This window comes from Oncorhynchus kisutch, linkage group LG29 (assembly GCF_002021735.2).
Source record: "Oncorhynchus kisutch isolate 150728-3 linkage group LG29, Okis_V2, whole genome shotgun sequence".
Taxonomy (NCBI): Eukaryota; Metazoa; Chordata; class Actinopteri; order Salmoniformes; family Salmonidae; genus Oncorhynchus; species Oncorhynchus kisutch.
Window position 1 is genome coordinate 9,465,000 of NC_034202.2, and position 18,031 is coordinate 9,483,030.

General features: G+C 39.8%; 1 protein-coding gene across 3 annotated transcripts in view; it reads right to left on the reverse strand.

Annotated features, from left to right (window-relative positions):
* The window catches only part of LOC109873562 (multiple C2 and transmembrane domain-containing protein 1), a 52,152-nt gene extending 40,317 nt beyond the window's left edge, over nucleotides 1–11,835 (reverse strand). For 2 of the 3 annotated variants that reach the window (XM_031808908.1, XM_031808910.1), the window contains exon 1: nucleotides 11,149–11,834. In XM_031808908.1, the coding sequence (XP_031664768.1) occupies nucleotides 11,149–11,667 (519 nt within the window). In that variant the 5' untranslated portion in view covers nucleotides 11,668–11,834. Of the gene's footprint in view, nucleotides 1–11,148 lie in introns of all 3 variants that reach the window. The other variant, XM_031808909.1, reaches the window with a different exon arrangement.
* Nucleotides 11,836–18,031: the final 6,196 nt, after the last annotated feature.

Sequence of the window (18,031 nt, forward strand, 5' to 3'; positions counted from 1 at the left end):
ACCTAGGGGTTCTGCCCAACACCCAGATGTTACATCATCTACAGCTACTGTTGTCATGTTGTCAATATCTGCTCAGAAAGTTTTTTGCTCTATCATACTGGGCACATAATATGTGAAAAACACAGATGAAGTGAAAGCACTGCAAACACAGAACAAGCAGTTCTTTGGAGTCTCCCTCTTCAAGTCCCCGTTCTGAGACAGGCTGGCTATTGAGAACAAGTGACAGGCAGAACCTCCCACCCACACATCAACCATCTCCTCTATATTCCACACACCAGAATTCAGTATTTTAGTCTATGAGTGCACAAAAAAATCTGTGAAAATAAATGAATGACAACTGTTCCAAAAACGATCAACGTTTATGTATTCCACTCTGAAATATTGCCATTTTGGTTTTGTAAGGTATCCTTTGATGGTATTTATTTGTTCCACATGATTCATTGTTGTATCCTATGACCTACAATAGATACATATATATACTCAACCACAAGGGTGTGCTAACGAGGTTCTTTTTTATTTTATTTTTTAAAATCATAACAGAGGACTACTGAAATGATGTTATTTCAGTGTAGAGAAGGGAAGGGCAGGTGAAAATAAAACCGTGACAGCCAGACAAGCCAGTGTATGAATCACATATGCATATGAATGGAGTGGAAATTAGCTGACTGTGATCTGTAATATTAGTCACTTTAACGTGTCAAGCAGATGACACTTTTTCTTCTACATTTACGAAACGCAGCCATGTTTAAGACAAGAGTGGGGTAACATCTCACAGCAAGAACTGGCACATCTGGTGCAGTCCATGAGGAGATGCACTGCGGTACTTAATGCAGCTGGTGGCCACACCAGATACTGACTGTTACTTTTGATTTTGACTCCCCATTTATTCAGGGACACATTATTCCACTTCTGTTGGTCACATGTCTGTGGAACTTGTTCAGTTTATGTCTCAGTTGTTGAATCTTATGTTCATATAAATGTTGACACTAAGTTTGCTTAAAATAAGCGTAATTGACAGTGAGAGGATGTTTCTTTTTTTGCTGAGTCTATGTACAAACATATGTGTGGAGCACAGGTTAGCTGCTTGTTCACCTGCACCCGCCTGCAATTGCTAAGAACCCAACCTCAACTATCAGGTTTATGATTCTGATAAAGATAGCACCTCTACAGACAGTAACTGCGCGTTCCCATTCTCTCAAGACGCTGAAAGAAATAAATCATATTTATCCACCCCTGTTTTATCCACCCTAATCCCACCCGCTCCGCGGCTATAACCGCAGGGACCTCGGGTTATGAGTCAACCCACGCATCACTAGGGGACACGCGCACACACGCACGCACGTAAAAAGCAATCTTAACCTCAGATCAGTGTCTTGGGTCATGTTCCTCCTACTGCAAGGAAACAGTTTGGAACATAAACACATAGTCTCTGTCCAAAATGGCACCCTATTTCCCTACATAGGGCACTACTTTTGACCAGAGCCCTATTGGCAGCCAAAGGCTCTCTGTTGTAACGTGATGACACCTGCTGAAGAATCCACCCCTATTTCCCTATTTTCCCTTTTCAAAGTATTGTGAAAGGTTGGCCCCTGTGCAGGCTCAGACAGGTAATCTGCCGGAAAATGTCCCTGTGGTACAGGAATTTTTAATGCTCTCTGTCATCCTCACTCCGAAACACACACACCTCTCTTACTCACTCCTTTTCTCCATAAATACTCCCCGTCTCTCTCTATTACTCGTTCTGTCTCTCTCTACATGATCTCTCTGTCTCTCTCCATAATCCCTCTCTCCTTCCCTCCCTCTCTCCGCTACGATGCAAAACGTGTCTAGAATAGAATAAAAACGTAGGATTATCTAGATCAGGAATTCCGACAGCCTGTAGTGTTCAGATGTAATGGATATGGCTCAGTCTGCAAAAACACATTTGGTCAAATTAGACTCCCTTTGTCCCTCTCATCATAAACTTTATCTCTCCCTCTCTCTCTCTCTCTCTCTCTCTCTCTATCCTAACTCTCTCTCTCTCTCTCTCTCTCTCTCTATCCTAACTCTCTCTCTCTCTCTCTCTATCCTAACTCTCTCTCTCTCTCTATCCTAACTCTCCCTCTCTCTCTCTCTCTCTCTCTCTCTCTATCCTAACTATCTCTCTCTCTCTCTATCCTAACTCTCCCTCTCTCTCTCTCTCTCTCTCTCTATCCTAACACTCTCTCTCTCTCTCTCTCTCTCTCTCTCTCTCTCTCTCTCTCTCTCTCTATCCTAACACTCCCTCTCTCTCTCTCTCTCTCTCTCTCTCTCTCTCTATCCTAACTCTCTCTCTCTCTCTCTCTCTCTATCCTAACTCTCTCTCTCCCTTTCTCATTCTGTTCCTCTATCCATAAACTCTCTCCTTCTCCTACTGCTCTCTGTCTCTCCCTTCGATCGCAGTACATTCTGTCAAACAGTCGTGCATTTCTGTAATGGATACTAAAACACAATCACACTTGGGAAATCAAGCTGGTGGTTCTGCACAAGGCAAAGGAAATTGGAAAAAGCCACTGGGCACAAACTGGTTGAATCAACGTTGTGCGATGTGATTTGAAAAAAAGTTATCAACATAAACTGTTGTTTTGAGGGTGAAATTCCAACCACAGGATTATGTCATCATAGTTACCAAAGACAAACCTTGAAATCATTATTTTGAATTTGAACAATGTCAGATCTTCAATATTACATCCACTATCTGGATAAAAATATATATGATGGGCAGCACCTCCTACTGGAGAATTGATCTATCTACAGCTACCCTTTCAGTTCCAGGGTTTTATTTACCACGCCCTGCTTAGCGATGATATTTGTCACTGACTACCAATGTGCTATCGTGAGAATGATTGTTGGGAGATGTCCACTTAAAAACTAAATAGACTCACTGTTGCTATCAAAGTTATTCTGCTCATATATCATCAATGATGCTATTAAGGCCGACATAGCGTTTGCAAATCAACAGCTATCGTTTCAATTCAACCCAGGAATCAACCAATAAGACAACACGTAGGCCTAGGGCTTACGAATTGTGTTTGGTTGTCAACGCAACCAAATATCAACATTTGAAGGAGATGTATCATCTGCTTGGATAGTTCCATCTGTGCCACTGACTTAGTCTGGCTTTAATTCCAGTCTGTCTCCAAAATGAATCATTTATATGTTACGCCTCTGTCTCAACCTAAAATCTACGTTAAAGAATAGGACATTATTTAAAGTGCATTTTATGTTTGATTTAGTCCTATTCTCTTAAATGAGATTTTTGGTTGAGATGGAGACGTGAATCCAAAGTAACAATTACTAATTTGAAGACAATAATTAAAACCAGACTAAGTCGGTGGCACAGATGGAACCATCCAAGCAGAATATAAATCTCCTTTAAATGTTGATACAGTGCCTTGCGAAAGTATTCGGCCCCCTTGAACTTTGCGACCTTTTGCCACATTTCAGGCTTCAAACATAGAGATATAAAACTGTATTTTTTTGTGAAGAATCAACAACAAGTGGGACACAATCATGAAGTGGAACGACAGTTATTGGATATTTCAAACTTTTTTAACAAATCAAAAACGCAAAATTATTCAGCCCCCTTAAGTTAATACTTTGTAGCGCCACCTTTTGCTGCGATTACAGCTGTAAGTCGCTTGGGGTATGTCTCTATCAGTTTTGCACATCGAGAGACTGAAATTCTTTCCCATTCCTCCTTGCAAAACAGCTCGAGCTCAGTGAGGTTGGATGGAGAGCATTTGTGAACAGCAGTTTTCAGTTCTTTCCACAGATTCTCGATTGGATTCAGGTCTGGACTTTGACTTGGCCATTCTAACACGTGGATATGTTTATTTTTGAACCATTCCATTGTAGATTTTGCTTTATGTTTTGGATCATTGTCTTGTTGGAAGACAAATCTCCGTCCCAGTCTCAGGTCTTTTGCAGACTCCATCAGGTTTTCTTCCAGAATGGTCCTGTATTTGGCTCCATCCATCTTCCCATCAATTTTAACCATCTTCCCTGTCCCTGCTGAAGAAAAGCAGGCCCAAACCATGATGCTGCCACCACCATGTTTGACAGTGGGGATGGTGTGTTCAGGGTGATGAGCTGTGTTGCTTTTACGCCAAACATAACGTTTTGTATTGTTGCCAAAAAGTTCAATTTTCGTTTCATCTGACCAGAGCACCTTCTTCCACATGTTTGGTGTGTCTCCCAGGTGGCTTGTGGCAAACTTTAAACGACACTTTTTATGGATATCTTTAAGAAATGGCTTTCTTCTTGCCACTCTTCCATAAAGGCCAGATTTGTGCAATATATGACTGATTGTTGTCCTATGGACAGAGTCTCCCACCTCAGCTGTAGATCTCTGCAGTTCATCCAGAGTGATCATGGGCCTCTTGGCTGCATCTCTGATCAGTCTTCTCCTTGTATGAGCTGAAAGTTTAGAGGGACGGCTAGGTCTTGGTAGATTTGCAGTGGTCTGATACTCCTTCCATTTCAATATTATCGCTTGCACAGTGCTCCTTGGGATGTTTAAAGCTTGGGAAATCTTGTTGTATCCAAATCCGGCTTTAAACTTCTTCCCAACAGTATCTCGGACCTGCCTGGTGTGTTCCTTGTTCTTCATGATGCTCTCTGCGCTTTTAACGGACCTCTGAGACTATCACAGTGCAGGTGCATTTATACGGAGACTTGATTACACACATGTGGATTGTATTTATCATCATTAGTCATTTAGGTCAACATGGGATCATTCAGAGATCCTCACTGAACTTCTGGAGAGAGTTTGCTGCACTGAAAGTAAAGGGGCTGAATAATTTTGCACGCACAATTTTTCAGTTTTTGATTTGTTAAAAAAGTTAGAAATATCCAATAAATGTCGTTCCACTTCATGATTGTGTCCCACTTGTTGTTGATTCTTCACCAAAAAATACAGTTTTATATCTTTATGTTTGAAGCCTGAAATGTGGCAAAAGGTCGCAAAGTTCAAGGGGGCCGAATACTTTCGCAAGGCACTGTATGTGTTTGAGTTGACAACCAAACACAATTCAATGTCACTTTAGAAATGACAATAAATAGCTTATAAACTTGTGACAAATTATGTTTTGGATTCACGTTTCCAACTACAGCAGTGGTCACTATTTCAACCACATTTGCGATCGAATGGTCGATGTATTTGGCTAAGGTGTATGTAAACTTCCGACTTCAACTGTATGTACTGTTTCCCTCTACTATGCCCACAAGCCAGGGTTGACAATGGGTGGACAAGACCAGGCACTAAATCAGACTGGGGGAAAAGATGATCATCAATGATGGCTCTTTCCTACACAGAAGTATCATACAAAATGATTGCCTCATGATCTTCTGAACTTCCCTATGCCTTTCTGATGCATTTCAGTCACTACAAACCATACTGACTTCAGATTTAAATACTGTCAAAAACACTGACAGACTTATTTGCAATAGAATGTCATAGCCCAAATTTTAAAAAGATAACATTGGCAGTTAATTACACGATTACCTGGTGGGGTTGCAAAAAATGTTTGATATCAAAAATGGGTCGCTGGCCAAAAACGTTTGGGAACGCCTGTGGTGGTCTGTGATGTTAAACCGTCGTTGTTGAGATCTGACATTCTGCACAGCGCACGAGACGTAGGCCAATGTCAAATCGTCAACCCATCACATTTGTCAAATCCTTATAGGCTAAATTCCAGCTAAACTTGGAGGACAGTTCGAACTACGCCTATTTACATAAAGCATGCTTCTAACAAAGCGATACAAGTCAGTAAATAGCAGTATTAGACTGAAAGATATAAGGTCATTTTGTCAAGCTTGTGAAGCTCTCCATGTTCATTAAAGGGATACCTTGTCAGCTCGGTTGTTTATTCAACATATTTGCTGATACTTCACTCAATCCCGATTTTCCTAAAACAGCTGCAAATGTGGTCTCTCGTTTCAAAACAGTGTTCTAAGTGCTCTTTAATTAGCGGGGGGGGGGGGGGTATTCATATAGGCTACACTGTCCCACAAAATCATCTCAACTGTAATGTAACATGTAATCTTAACTGCAATCTAAGTCATTTGGTTCTGCTACTAGATGAAGTGGTAACGACACATTAATATGTCGTATAAATAAACCACAAATCTGACATTGTTTTTCCATTTGATAGTGCTTTTACATGGTTGCAAGCATAGAGATAACACATTGGAAATTCAACTAACTTTTGGCTCTCTTTTTGAGTGGGTGAATATAGGTTGTAATCTCGTTGATCAACGTCTTAACCAAATATGAATGATTAACCAAATGACCCACGTTGAAATGACGTGGTGTGCCCAGTGGGTAGTGTCAAATAGTCTGACTCTCACTGTATCACCTTGGCAGACTTTCTTTCAGAGGTTTTCAGAGTTTTTCAAAAGGTTGAACGTACATATCGTTAGGACCGTAAGAAAATCAATATGTCAATTGATTGATAAGAAAAGCCATGTGTGAAACATGAAACGTAACAGTTCAATTAGATCTGTAAACGAACAAACCCTATGTTAGGATTATGAATTCAATTAATTCTTACTTTATGTCTCCCTTTACTCAGTTACAGATGCGTTTTTTTATACGTACAAACTTTGGCATCAGCTGAAGGACATAGCTAGTCGAAGTTAACTAGTCAATCAAGCAACTCTAGCCCAGACGTTTTGAAACTTCCGGTTTCATTTCCAAAATAAAGTCTAGAGCTTGTTTAAGAACTGCATTCGATAACGACATTCGACGTAACGATAACTGCATTCGATACCAGTAGATTACGTAGTATAGGCTTGGGGCTTCAGCAAATTAATTGTGTGGGAATGATACTATAAAGACACAGAAGAGCCTTGTCTAGAATAACCGCCTGAGCAGAAAAAATAGAGTGTAAATGTGATTGATGCTAGGCCTATTCCACTATCTAAGTATGCCATGCTGTTGTGTTATTTAATGGTCATATATTTTATAGCCACGTGGGGCTACTGTGGTGATCATGTAACCTAATGAATCACACTCCTTCCAGGATTTGGGAGCACGGACTGTAGGTCTTATATTAGGCATTTTGACTGCTGTATTTGCTAATTCCACTCTGTATGGAGGCTTGTTATAGCCATTCGCGTTGCACAACCCCATCACGCAGAGGCTATATCCATATCAATGAATGAGACAAAACAAAATATTGATTTAAGTCTTGGCTATAACCTGTCCTGAGGGAAATAGCCAATGGGTCCCAAATGGTCAAGACTATCTACAGCCTATACTTATTGCCAGATCTGTTTCCCTATCAGCCACTGCAAGTGCTTCGTCAACTATTTTGTTTAAAATGTATTTAGAGGCTATACTTAGAGGCCTGTGAGCTAGGTTCTCTCTTTAATTGGAGGCCTATAATAAAAAGTGTTGTAATGGAGGGAATAGCCTATATGGAGACTACCTAATGTCAGACTATTTTTTAAATCATATTAACCCTGCCTACAAAATATGCTTCGGCAAGATTTTGAGTGATGAAATACATATCTAAATATTGTATATTAAAACATTTTGAGTGGCCAGAGCGTTCATACATCATTCAGATTCCCCAGTATTATTCTGTTTCATTATCCCTGGTAGATACTACTGCTCATTATTCCTGGTAGATACTACTGCTCATTATTCCTGGTAGATACTACTGCTCATTATTCCTGGTAGATACTACTGCTCATTATTCATTATTCCTGGTAGATACTACTGCTCATTATTCCTGGTAGATACTACTGCTCATTATTCCTGGTAGATACTACTGCTCATTATCCCTGGTAGATACTACTGCTCATTATTCCTGGTAGATACTACTGCTCATTATTCCTGGTAGATACTACTGCTTATGATTCATTATTCCTGGTAGATACTACTGGTTATGATTCATTATTCCTGGTAGATACTACTGCTTATGATTCATTATTCCTGGTAGATACTACTGGTTATGATTCATTATTCCTGGTAGATACTACTGGTTATGATTCATTATTCCTGGTAGATACTACTGGTCATTATTCCTGGTAGATACTACTGGTTATGATTCATTATTCCTGGTAGATACTACTGCTTATGATTCATTATTCCTGGTAGATACTACTGGTTATGATTCATTATTCCTGGTAGATACTACTGGTTACGATTCATTATTCCTGGTAGATACTACTGGTTATGATTCATTATTCCTGGTAGATACTACTGGTTATGATTCATTATTCCTGGTAGATACTACAGCTTATGATTAATTATTCCTGGTAGATACTACTGGTCATTATTCCTGGTAGATACTACTGGTTATGATTCATTATTCCTGGTAGATACTACTGGTTATGATTCATTATTCCTGGTAGATACTACTGGTTATGATTCATTATTCCTGGTAGATACTACTGGTTATGATTCATTATTCCTGGTAGATACTACTGGTTATGATTCATTATTCCTGGTAGATACTACTGGTTATGATTCATTATTCCTGGTAGATACTACTGCTTATGATTCATTATTCCTGGTAGATACTACTTGTTATGTTTCATTATTCTGGTAGATACTACTGCTTATGATTCATTATTCCTGGTAGATACTACTGGTTATGATTCATTATTCCTGGTAGATACTACTGGTTATGATTCATTATTCCTGGTAGATACTACTGGTTATGATTCATTATTCCTGGTAGATACTACTGGTTATGATTCATTATTCCTGGTAGATACTACTGGTTATGATTCATTATTCCTGGTAGATACTACTGGTTATGATTCATTATTCCTGGTAGATACTACTGGTCATTATTCCTGGTAGATACTACTGGTTATGATTCATTATTCCTGGTAGATACTACTGCTTATGATTCATTATTCCTGGTAGATACTACTGGTTATGATTCATTATTCCTGGTAGATACTACTGGTTATGATTCATTATTCCTGGTAGATACTACTGGTTATGATTCATTATTCCTGGTAGATAATACTGGTTATGATTCATTATTCCTGGTAGATAATACTGGTTATGATTCATTATTCCTGGTAGATACTACAGCTTATGATTAATTATTCCTGGTAGATACTACTGGTCATTATTCCTGGTAGATACTACTGGTTATGATTCATTATTCCTGGTAGATACTACTGCTTATGATTCATTATTCCTGGTAGATACTACTGGTTATGATTCATTATTCCTGGTAGATACTACTGGTTATGATTCATTATTCCTGGTAGATACTACTGCTTATGATTCATTATTCCTGGTAGATACTACTTGTTATGTTTCATTATTCTGGCAGATACTACTGATTATGATTCATTATTCCTGGTAGATACTACTGGTTATGATTCATTATTCCTGGTAGATACTACTGCTTATGATTCATTATTCCTGGTAGATACTACTGCTTATGATTCATTATTCCTGGTAGATACTACTGGTTATGTTTCATTATTCCTGGTAGATACTACTGGTTATGATTCATTATACCTGGTAGATACTACTGGTTATGATTCATTATTCTGGTAGATACTACTGGTTATGATTCATTATTCCTGGTAGATACCACTGGTTATGATTCATTATTCCTGGTAGATACTACTGGTTATGATTCATTATTCCTGGTAGATACTACTGGTTATGATTCGTTATTCCTGGTAGATACTACTGGTTTTGATTCATTATTCCTGGTGGATACTACTGGTTATGATTCATTATTCCTGGTAGATACTACTGCTTATGATTGCAGACAGAGCCAAGAGAATGGGATGGTGCAATATTGAATTAGTCATATTTTGATAAGGTGCATGCATGGGGATGTCCACGTCACCCAGAGATATGTTCATGTTGTAGAGATATACCTATTGGACTGAAACTTCACTGTTGTAGGCATAATACAGCTAGTGGTACAGCTGTATCCATTCCATTAGCTACCTAAATGTGAAGTCAACTCAACTGAGTAGTAGAGAATGGAGACTTTTATCTTGAAAATGCGCAGGATACCTCTTTCTGGTTTCCCTGACTTCCGTTTTTTTATACTGTGCTATGCTTGTTCGCGTAGCACTCCGCACAGGCTGTTTGGTGTAGGTTGTTTTTGTTGGTAAGATGAAACGGACAAAACTCTGAAAGGTATTATTGTGCGTCAGAATTGCAACACAAGATTAGTTCAAGCCTACATTTTTTTGGACCATAATCGTAACATGGTGTTTGTATGTTCACAGATGAAATTTCACGTTTACGTTTCATGTTTACACATGGCTGTTCTTGCGATCCTAACGATGAGCACGTTCAACCTTTTGGCAGCTATCTGGCTCCATACTCTTAGATCATGCATTTCTCTTACTCCCCTCCCCTCCCCACACAGCAAACACACAGACATGATCCTTTTCAGAAACACTATGGTATTACATTGTCTTATCTCAGACCCATTTGGGCACCAATTTGTTGTCTCTCAGAGGAAAGGAGATCTTTAACTAACTATATATACACTTATATTACCCAAAACCTTGGGATTGTGTTTTTCTTATTTGATGAAATATCATCTGTCTTGTCATTGTGTAAAGACACACAACTGTAACCTGTAGTCAACAGGTCTGGTCAGGCTGCAGCTGCTGTCTTAGCTGGAAAACACACATCATGCATGCACGCTCACACGCACACACGCACACACACACAGCTAAAAGGTGAACCATATGACCATCAGATCAACCTGTCCTGCAGGTATTGTTATGCAATGGTTGTTTACTTACCCAAATGACCTGTTAAACAAATTAAACTGTTCACATTTGATTGGTCGAGCATCCCAAGGTACTGTTGTCTTTGGTTGTTAGCTAAAGGTAACTTCCTTTGATGATGAGGGTGCTGTTTTACACCAGCATAGTAGTTTATTTTAGCAGCTTCAATGGAAATGATGGTTAGCCTAGAACCCTAAATAAAGGCTACAAAAGAGCTACAATATATTGTAACGGGGTGGTACAGTACACGTCGGAATAGCCTGTAGCTACAATATTGCTACTATAGCCCCCATTATATCTATAGGCTCCATGTACATGCTGCAAAGATATTACTCATGTAGGGCTAATAGAGATAGGCTATAGCGGTATCTTTGTTTCATTGATCCTTACCTGCAGGTCAGCTTTATCCAGCTGTGCCTCCTTCTCTCCTACATCGCTGTCACTACCACTCGCTGAAGGGTCCGCAACCAGCCTCTCCAGGCACGAGGACCCCAGCGAGGAGCTCTTGTGGTGGGATTGCACCAGCTGTACTAGCGTGGGCTTCGGGATTCCCGAGCCGCCAACGACTCTCTGTGTGTCGGGCTGCATCGGCTCTTCGCCCGCCTGTCTGGAGCTGTGGCTGGTGCTCGGGTCCACTTTGCCGCAGAGGGGCGACTCCTGCAAGTCCAAACCCACCGGTTCAGAGAATAGGTCGGGCTGTGAGGAGGAGATCACCCGATCCAAAACAGGGTTTTTTTTCTTCTTCCGAAACATCCACAATGATCCCTTCTCCTTTTTCTCATCTGTGTTTCTGGCGCTGAGTTTGGGGCTAAGGATGGGTTTGGCTCTCGCTTGAAATTGTTTCCACATTGTGTTTTGCTGGGACGAGGACGAGGAGGCTTCATCGTCGTTCTCTTCACTTCTCTCCATTCTCTCCTGCTCGTTCTCTCTCTGTGTGGTGCGCTGCTGCTTTCGAAACGATAAGTGTCACAGCATGATGGACTGACAAGGCGCACTGGAGACCAGCAGCTATTGCGCATTACGCAGTTTCTCCTTTGAAGACATCGCAACGTTGCTTCGATGAACTCTGTAGGGTAGACCAATGGAGTGAGTGATAGTAGCCTAATTGCTTTACGCGGAAGTACGCTGATTTGCCGTGAACGGTAGGCTACTCTGAAAAGGGGGTGTTTGCATTTTGCCCAGATGTTTCAAAACAAGCGTATTCAACAGCCCGCAGGGTGCCAAAAATTCCTGTCTGTACACCAGGTAGACTACAAACTAATAGGCCTGTGTATAATAAATGATCAAATTAATATTACATAATGTGAGTAGCCTACTATCAAACTAGACATGCTGTTAATGTATACCAAGCTGGTTAAATAGACCTATTTAATCCAGGGGTGTAGGCATGGGTGGGGCAAAAATAAAATGCTCTTTAATTAAATGTCAGTGTTCCAAATGGGACATTATTTGTTTTTTTACATACACATGCAAAAACCCTCAGATATATTTATCATTGCAAGCAGTGCACTCGGTTAGTCAGATTTTACTAAATATAACAGAACAGATGACATGGAATGACATTCACTCTCACTGGATGGTCTGCCAAAAAATTATTAACTGAAAGCCACACACCCAATAAACCATGAATATGACTGCATTGAGGCATATGTCACTGTGCTTCTGCGGCTATTTGCACCATGCCTATGCCTATTTCATTTGTTCATTTAGAAAATAAGAGAGTTCATAATACAGTGCCTTTATCACAGTCAACACACCTATATTTGACCTTTAATTAACATTAAAAATGCATAATTTTCTCTCAGTTATCACGTTTCAGGTAAGACCAAAATGCAGACTGTGTTGAAGTAACAATGTTTATCACAGCAACAGGGGCAGGTCAAGACAGGCAGAGGTCGATAATCCAGAGTAGTGGGGCAAAGGGTTAAAAGGGTCCAAGGCAAGGGTCAAAACTAGGAGGGTGAGAAAACGAGAGACTGGAGGAAAGCAGAATCTGAGACAAAACATTGGTTGACTTGACAAACAAGACGAACTGGCAACAGACAAACAGGGAACACAGGTATAAGTACCCAGGGGATAATGGGGTAGATGAGCGACACCTGGAGGGGAATGGAGACAAGCACAAGGATGCGATGAGCATTAAAACTGCACATTTATCTCTCTGCCCATGGTAAAATATGTAGAATTGCAAGAAATGTGCTTTAAAACCGTAACATTTTCTCTTAGCATCATGGCAAAAAGTGTAAAAATAGCATGAGATTAGCTATAAAATGGCACCTTTTTCTCTTTGCCCCCCGGCAAAAACTGTAAAATATCTGGAAGTTAGTCGCTTTCCCCCTCCCAAGTTTCTGCAGGCCCACCCACCAACAAATTATTGGCTATGCCACTGATTTATGCAACCATTGCCCCTGACCAACCTTTAACAGATAGGCCTTAACTGAAGTCCCTCTATATAATGTACACTGAGTGTACAAAACATTAGGAACACCTGCTCTTTCGTGACATATACTGACCAGGTGAATCCAGATGAAAGCTATGATCCCTTAATGATATCACTTTTTAAATTCACTTCAATCAGTGTAGGTGAAGGGGATGAGACATGCCTTGAGACAATTAAGACATGGATTGTGTATGTGTGCCATTCAAACTATGAATGGGCAAGACAACATTTTTAAGTGCCTTTGAACAGCGTATGGTAGTAGGTGCCAGGTGCACTCGTCTGAGAGTGTCAACAACTGTTGCACTGTTTTTTTAACCTTTCTAAGGCAGGCGTTCTGCTAGCGGAACCCCTCGACAACATTCCGCTGAAAAGGCAGCGTGCGAAATTCAAAAATATTTTTGGGAAATATGTAACTTTCACACATTAACAAATGCAATACAGCAAATGAAAGATAAACTTCTTGTTAATCTACCCATCATGTCCGATTTCAAAAAGGCTTTACAGCGAAAGCACACCATATGATTATGTTAGGTCAGAGCCAAGTCCAAAAAATACACAGAAATATAGATACAATTAATCACTAACCTTTGATGATCTTCATCAGATGACACTCAAAGGACATCGTGTTACACAATACATGTATGTTTTGTTCGATAATGTGCATATTTATATCCAAAAATCTCAGTTTACATTGGCGCGTTACGTGCAGTAATGTTTTGATTCCAAAATATCCGGTGATTTTGCAGAAATACTCATAATAAACATTGATAAAAGATACAAGTGTTATTCACAGAATTAAAGATAGACTTCTCCTTAATGCAACCGCTGTGTCAAACTTTACGGAAAAAGCATAATCTGAGTACGGCGCTCAGAGCCCAATCCAGCCAAAGAAATATCCGCCATGTTGGAGTCAACAGAAGTTAGAAATAACATTATAAATATTCACTTACCTTTGATGATTTTCATCAGAATGCACTCCCAGGAATCCCAGTTCGACAATAAATTACTGATTTGTTCCATAAAGTCCATCATTTATGTCCAAATAGCCACTTGTTGTAAGCGTGCTGCACTACGTCCAGACAAAAACTCAAAAAGTTCCGTTACAGGTTGTAGAAACAAGTCAAATGTTGTATGGAATCAATCTTTAGGATGTTTTTAACATAAATCATCAATAAGGTTCCAACCGGAGAATTCCATTGTCTGTAGAAAAGCACTGGAATGAGAGCCAACTCTGTCGGGACCGCACGTCACGAGCCTGAGACACTCTGCCAGACCCATGACTCATTCAGCCCCCATTCCCCCCTCCTTTATTGCAGAAGCCTGAAATAAGTTTCTAAAGATGGTTGACATCTAGTGAAAGCCTTAGGAAGTTCAACTTGACCCCATAGACACTGTGTATTTGGTAGGCCAAGCTTTGAAAAACTACAAACCTCAGATGTCCCACTTCCTGGTTGGATTTGTCTCAGGTTTTCACCTGCCATATGAGTTCTGTTATACTCACAGACATCATTCAAACAGTTTTAGAAACTTCAGATTGTTTTCTATGCAATACCAATAATAATATGCATATATTAGCATCTGGGACAGAGTAGGAGGCAGTTCACTCTGGGCACGCTATTCATCCAAAAGTGAAAATGCTGCCCCTATCCCAAAAAGCTAAACAGTTTCCCGTGTGTATCAAAAATGGTCCACCACCCAAAGGACTTCCAGCCAACTTTACACTGTGGGACGCATTGGAGTCAACATGGGCCAGCATCCATGTGGAACGCTTTCGACACCTTGTGAGGCTGTTCTGAGTGCAAAAGGGGATGCTGTATATCAGGCTATATAATTATATCTAATGTATTTTAAATGTGACAGATTACAGAAAATGGGAGGAATGGCCATACCGTATGTATGTAAAATTTAATTTCATAGCATCCACTTTAAATATTTCTGTTCCCAATAAATGTTTGCTTCTGGTTGCAAAATGCTACTCCTCGTTTAATTAAGGAGAAGCAAAAGAGAGAGATAAAGCTAGCTATATTTCGTAGTATATATATATATATATATATATATATATATATATACATACAGTGGGGAGAACAAGTATTTGATACACTGCCGATTTTGCAGGTTTTCCTGCTTACAAAGCATGTAGAGGTCTGTAATTTTTATCATAGGTACACTTCAACTGTGAGAGACGGAATCTAATACAAAAATCCAGAAAATCACATTGTATGATTTTTAAGTAATTAATTTGCATTTTATTGCATGACATAAGTATTTGATACATCAGAAAAGCAGAACTTAATATTTGGTACAGAAACCTTTGTTTGCAATTACAGAGATCTTATGTTTCCTGTAGTTCTTGACCAGGTTTGCACACACTTCAGCAGGGTTTTTGGCCCAATCCTTCATACAGGCTTTTCCAGATCCTTCAGGTTTCGGGGCTGTCGCTGGGCAATACGGACTTTCAGCTACCTCCAAAGATTTTGTCTGGAGTATTCCAAAGTAACATCTGACAAAAATATCTAAAGACACTGAAGCAGCAAACTTGTGGAAATTAATATTTGTGTCATTCCTAAAACTTTTGGCCACGACTGTACAGTTGAAGTTGGAAGTTTACATACACTTAGGTTAGAGTCATTAAAACTCGTTTTTCAACCACTCCACCATTTTCTTGTTAGCAAACTATAGTTTTGGCTAGTCGGATAAGACATCTACTTTGTGCATGACAAGTAATTTTTCCAACAATTGTTTACAGACAGATTATTTAACTTCTAACTCACTGTATCACAATTCCAGTGGGGCAGAAGTTTACATACACTAAGTTGACTGTGCCTTTAAACATCATGGAAAATTCCCCAAAATTAAGTCATGGCTTTAGAAGCTTCTGATAGGCTAATTGACATCATTTGAGTCAATTTGAGGTGTACCTGTGGATGTATTTCAAGGCCTACCTTCAAACTCAGTGCCTCTTGGCTTGACATCATGGGAAAATCAAAAGAAATCAGCCAAGACTTCAGAAAAAAAAATGTAGACCTCCACAAGTCTGGTTCATCATTGGGAGCAATTTCCAAACGCCTGAAGGTACCATGTTCATCTGTACAAACAATAGTACGCAAGTATAAACACCATGGGACCACGCAGCCATCATACCGCTCTGGAAGGAGATGCATTCTGTCTCCTAGAGATGAACGTACTTTGGTGAGAAAAGTGCAAATCAATCCCAGAACAACAGCAAAGGACCTTATGAAGATACTGTTGGAAACCAGTACAAAAGTATCTATATCACAGTAAAACGAGTCCTACATGAAAATAACCTGAAAGGTCGCTCAACATGGAAGAAGCCACTGCTCCAAAATTGCCATAAAAATAGCCATACTATGGTTTGCAACTGCACATGGGGACAAAGATCATACTTCTTGGAGAATCCTCTGGTACTCTGGTCTGATGAAACAAAAATAGAACTGTTTTGCCATAATGACCATCGTTATGTTTGGAGGAAAAAGGGGGACGCTTGCAAGCTGAAGAACACCATCCCAACCGTGAAGCACGGGGGTGGCAGCATCATGTAGTGGGGGTGCTTTGCTGCAGGAGGGACTGGTGCACTTCACAAAATAGATGGCATCATGAGGCAGGAAAATTATGTGTGTACAGTGGGGCAAATAATTATTTAGTCAGCCACCAATTGTGCAAGTTCTCCCACTTAAAAAGATGAGAGAGGCCTGTAATTTTCATCATAGGTACACTTCAACTATGACAGACAAAATGAGAAAGAAAATCCAGAAAATCACAATGTAGGATTTTTAATGAATTTATTTGCAAATTATGGTGGAAAATAAGTATTTGGTAACCTACAAACAAGCAAGGTTTCTGGCTCTCACAGACATGTAACTTCTTCTTTAACTTGTGACTAGGGGGCAGTATTTTCATTTTTGTAAAAAATAACGTTCCCAAAGTAAATGGGATATTTTGTCAGGACAAGATGCTAGAATATGCATATAATTGACAGCTTAGGATAGAAAACACTTTAAAGTTTCCAAAACTGTACAAATATTGTCTGTGAGTATAACAGAACTGGTATTACAGGCGAAAGCCTGAGAAAAATCTGATCTGGAAGTGCCTCATATGAAAGCTCTGCGTTCCAATGCGTCCCTATTGAGCAGTGAATGGGCTATCAACCAGATTACTTTTTCTATGTATTCCCCAAGGTGTCTACAGCATTGTGACGTAGTTTTACGCATTTAAGTTGAAGAATACCCGTAAGCGGCTACATTGTGTAAGTGGTCACCTGATGGCTCTCAGAGTGATTCTCGCCATGTACAGAAAGTATTGAGATAAACTTTTGTTATTGACCAAATTTATTATTGACCAAATTTTCCACCATAATTTGCAAATAAATTCACAAAAAATCCTACAATGTGATTTTCTTGATTTTTTTTCTCCTATTGTCTGTCATAGTTGAGGTGTACCTATGATGAAAATTACAGGCCTCTCTCATCTTTTTAAGTGGGAGAACTTGCAAAATTGATGGCTGACTAAATACTTTTTTTGCCCCACTGGATGCATTCAAACTCACCTCTAATGCGATGGCTGAAACTGCTTATCTTTGACGAGGCGTTTGATGTCAGCTGGCGTTGAAGATGATGCTACTCGCAGCTGGTTTTCCAGGTTCGTGTCAGTCAGTCTTGAGCTGAATCGAGTCTTTGCAAGAGTCCGTTTGGAAAAGAACTGCTCACAGCAGTAGGTCGTCCCAAACTCAGATGCAAATTTAAGTGCATGTCTCCTCAGAACAGGAAAATGCTCAGCACTAACGTACATTTTGTAGAACTCAAGGAGAGGGAGGTT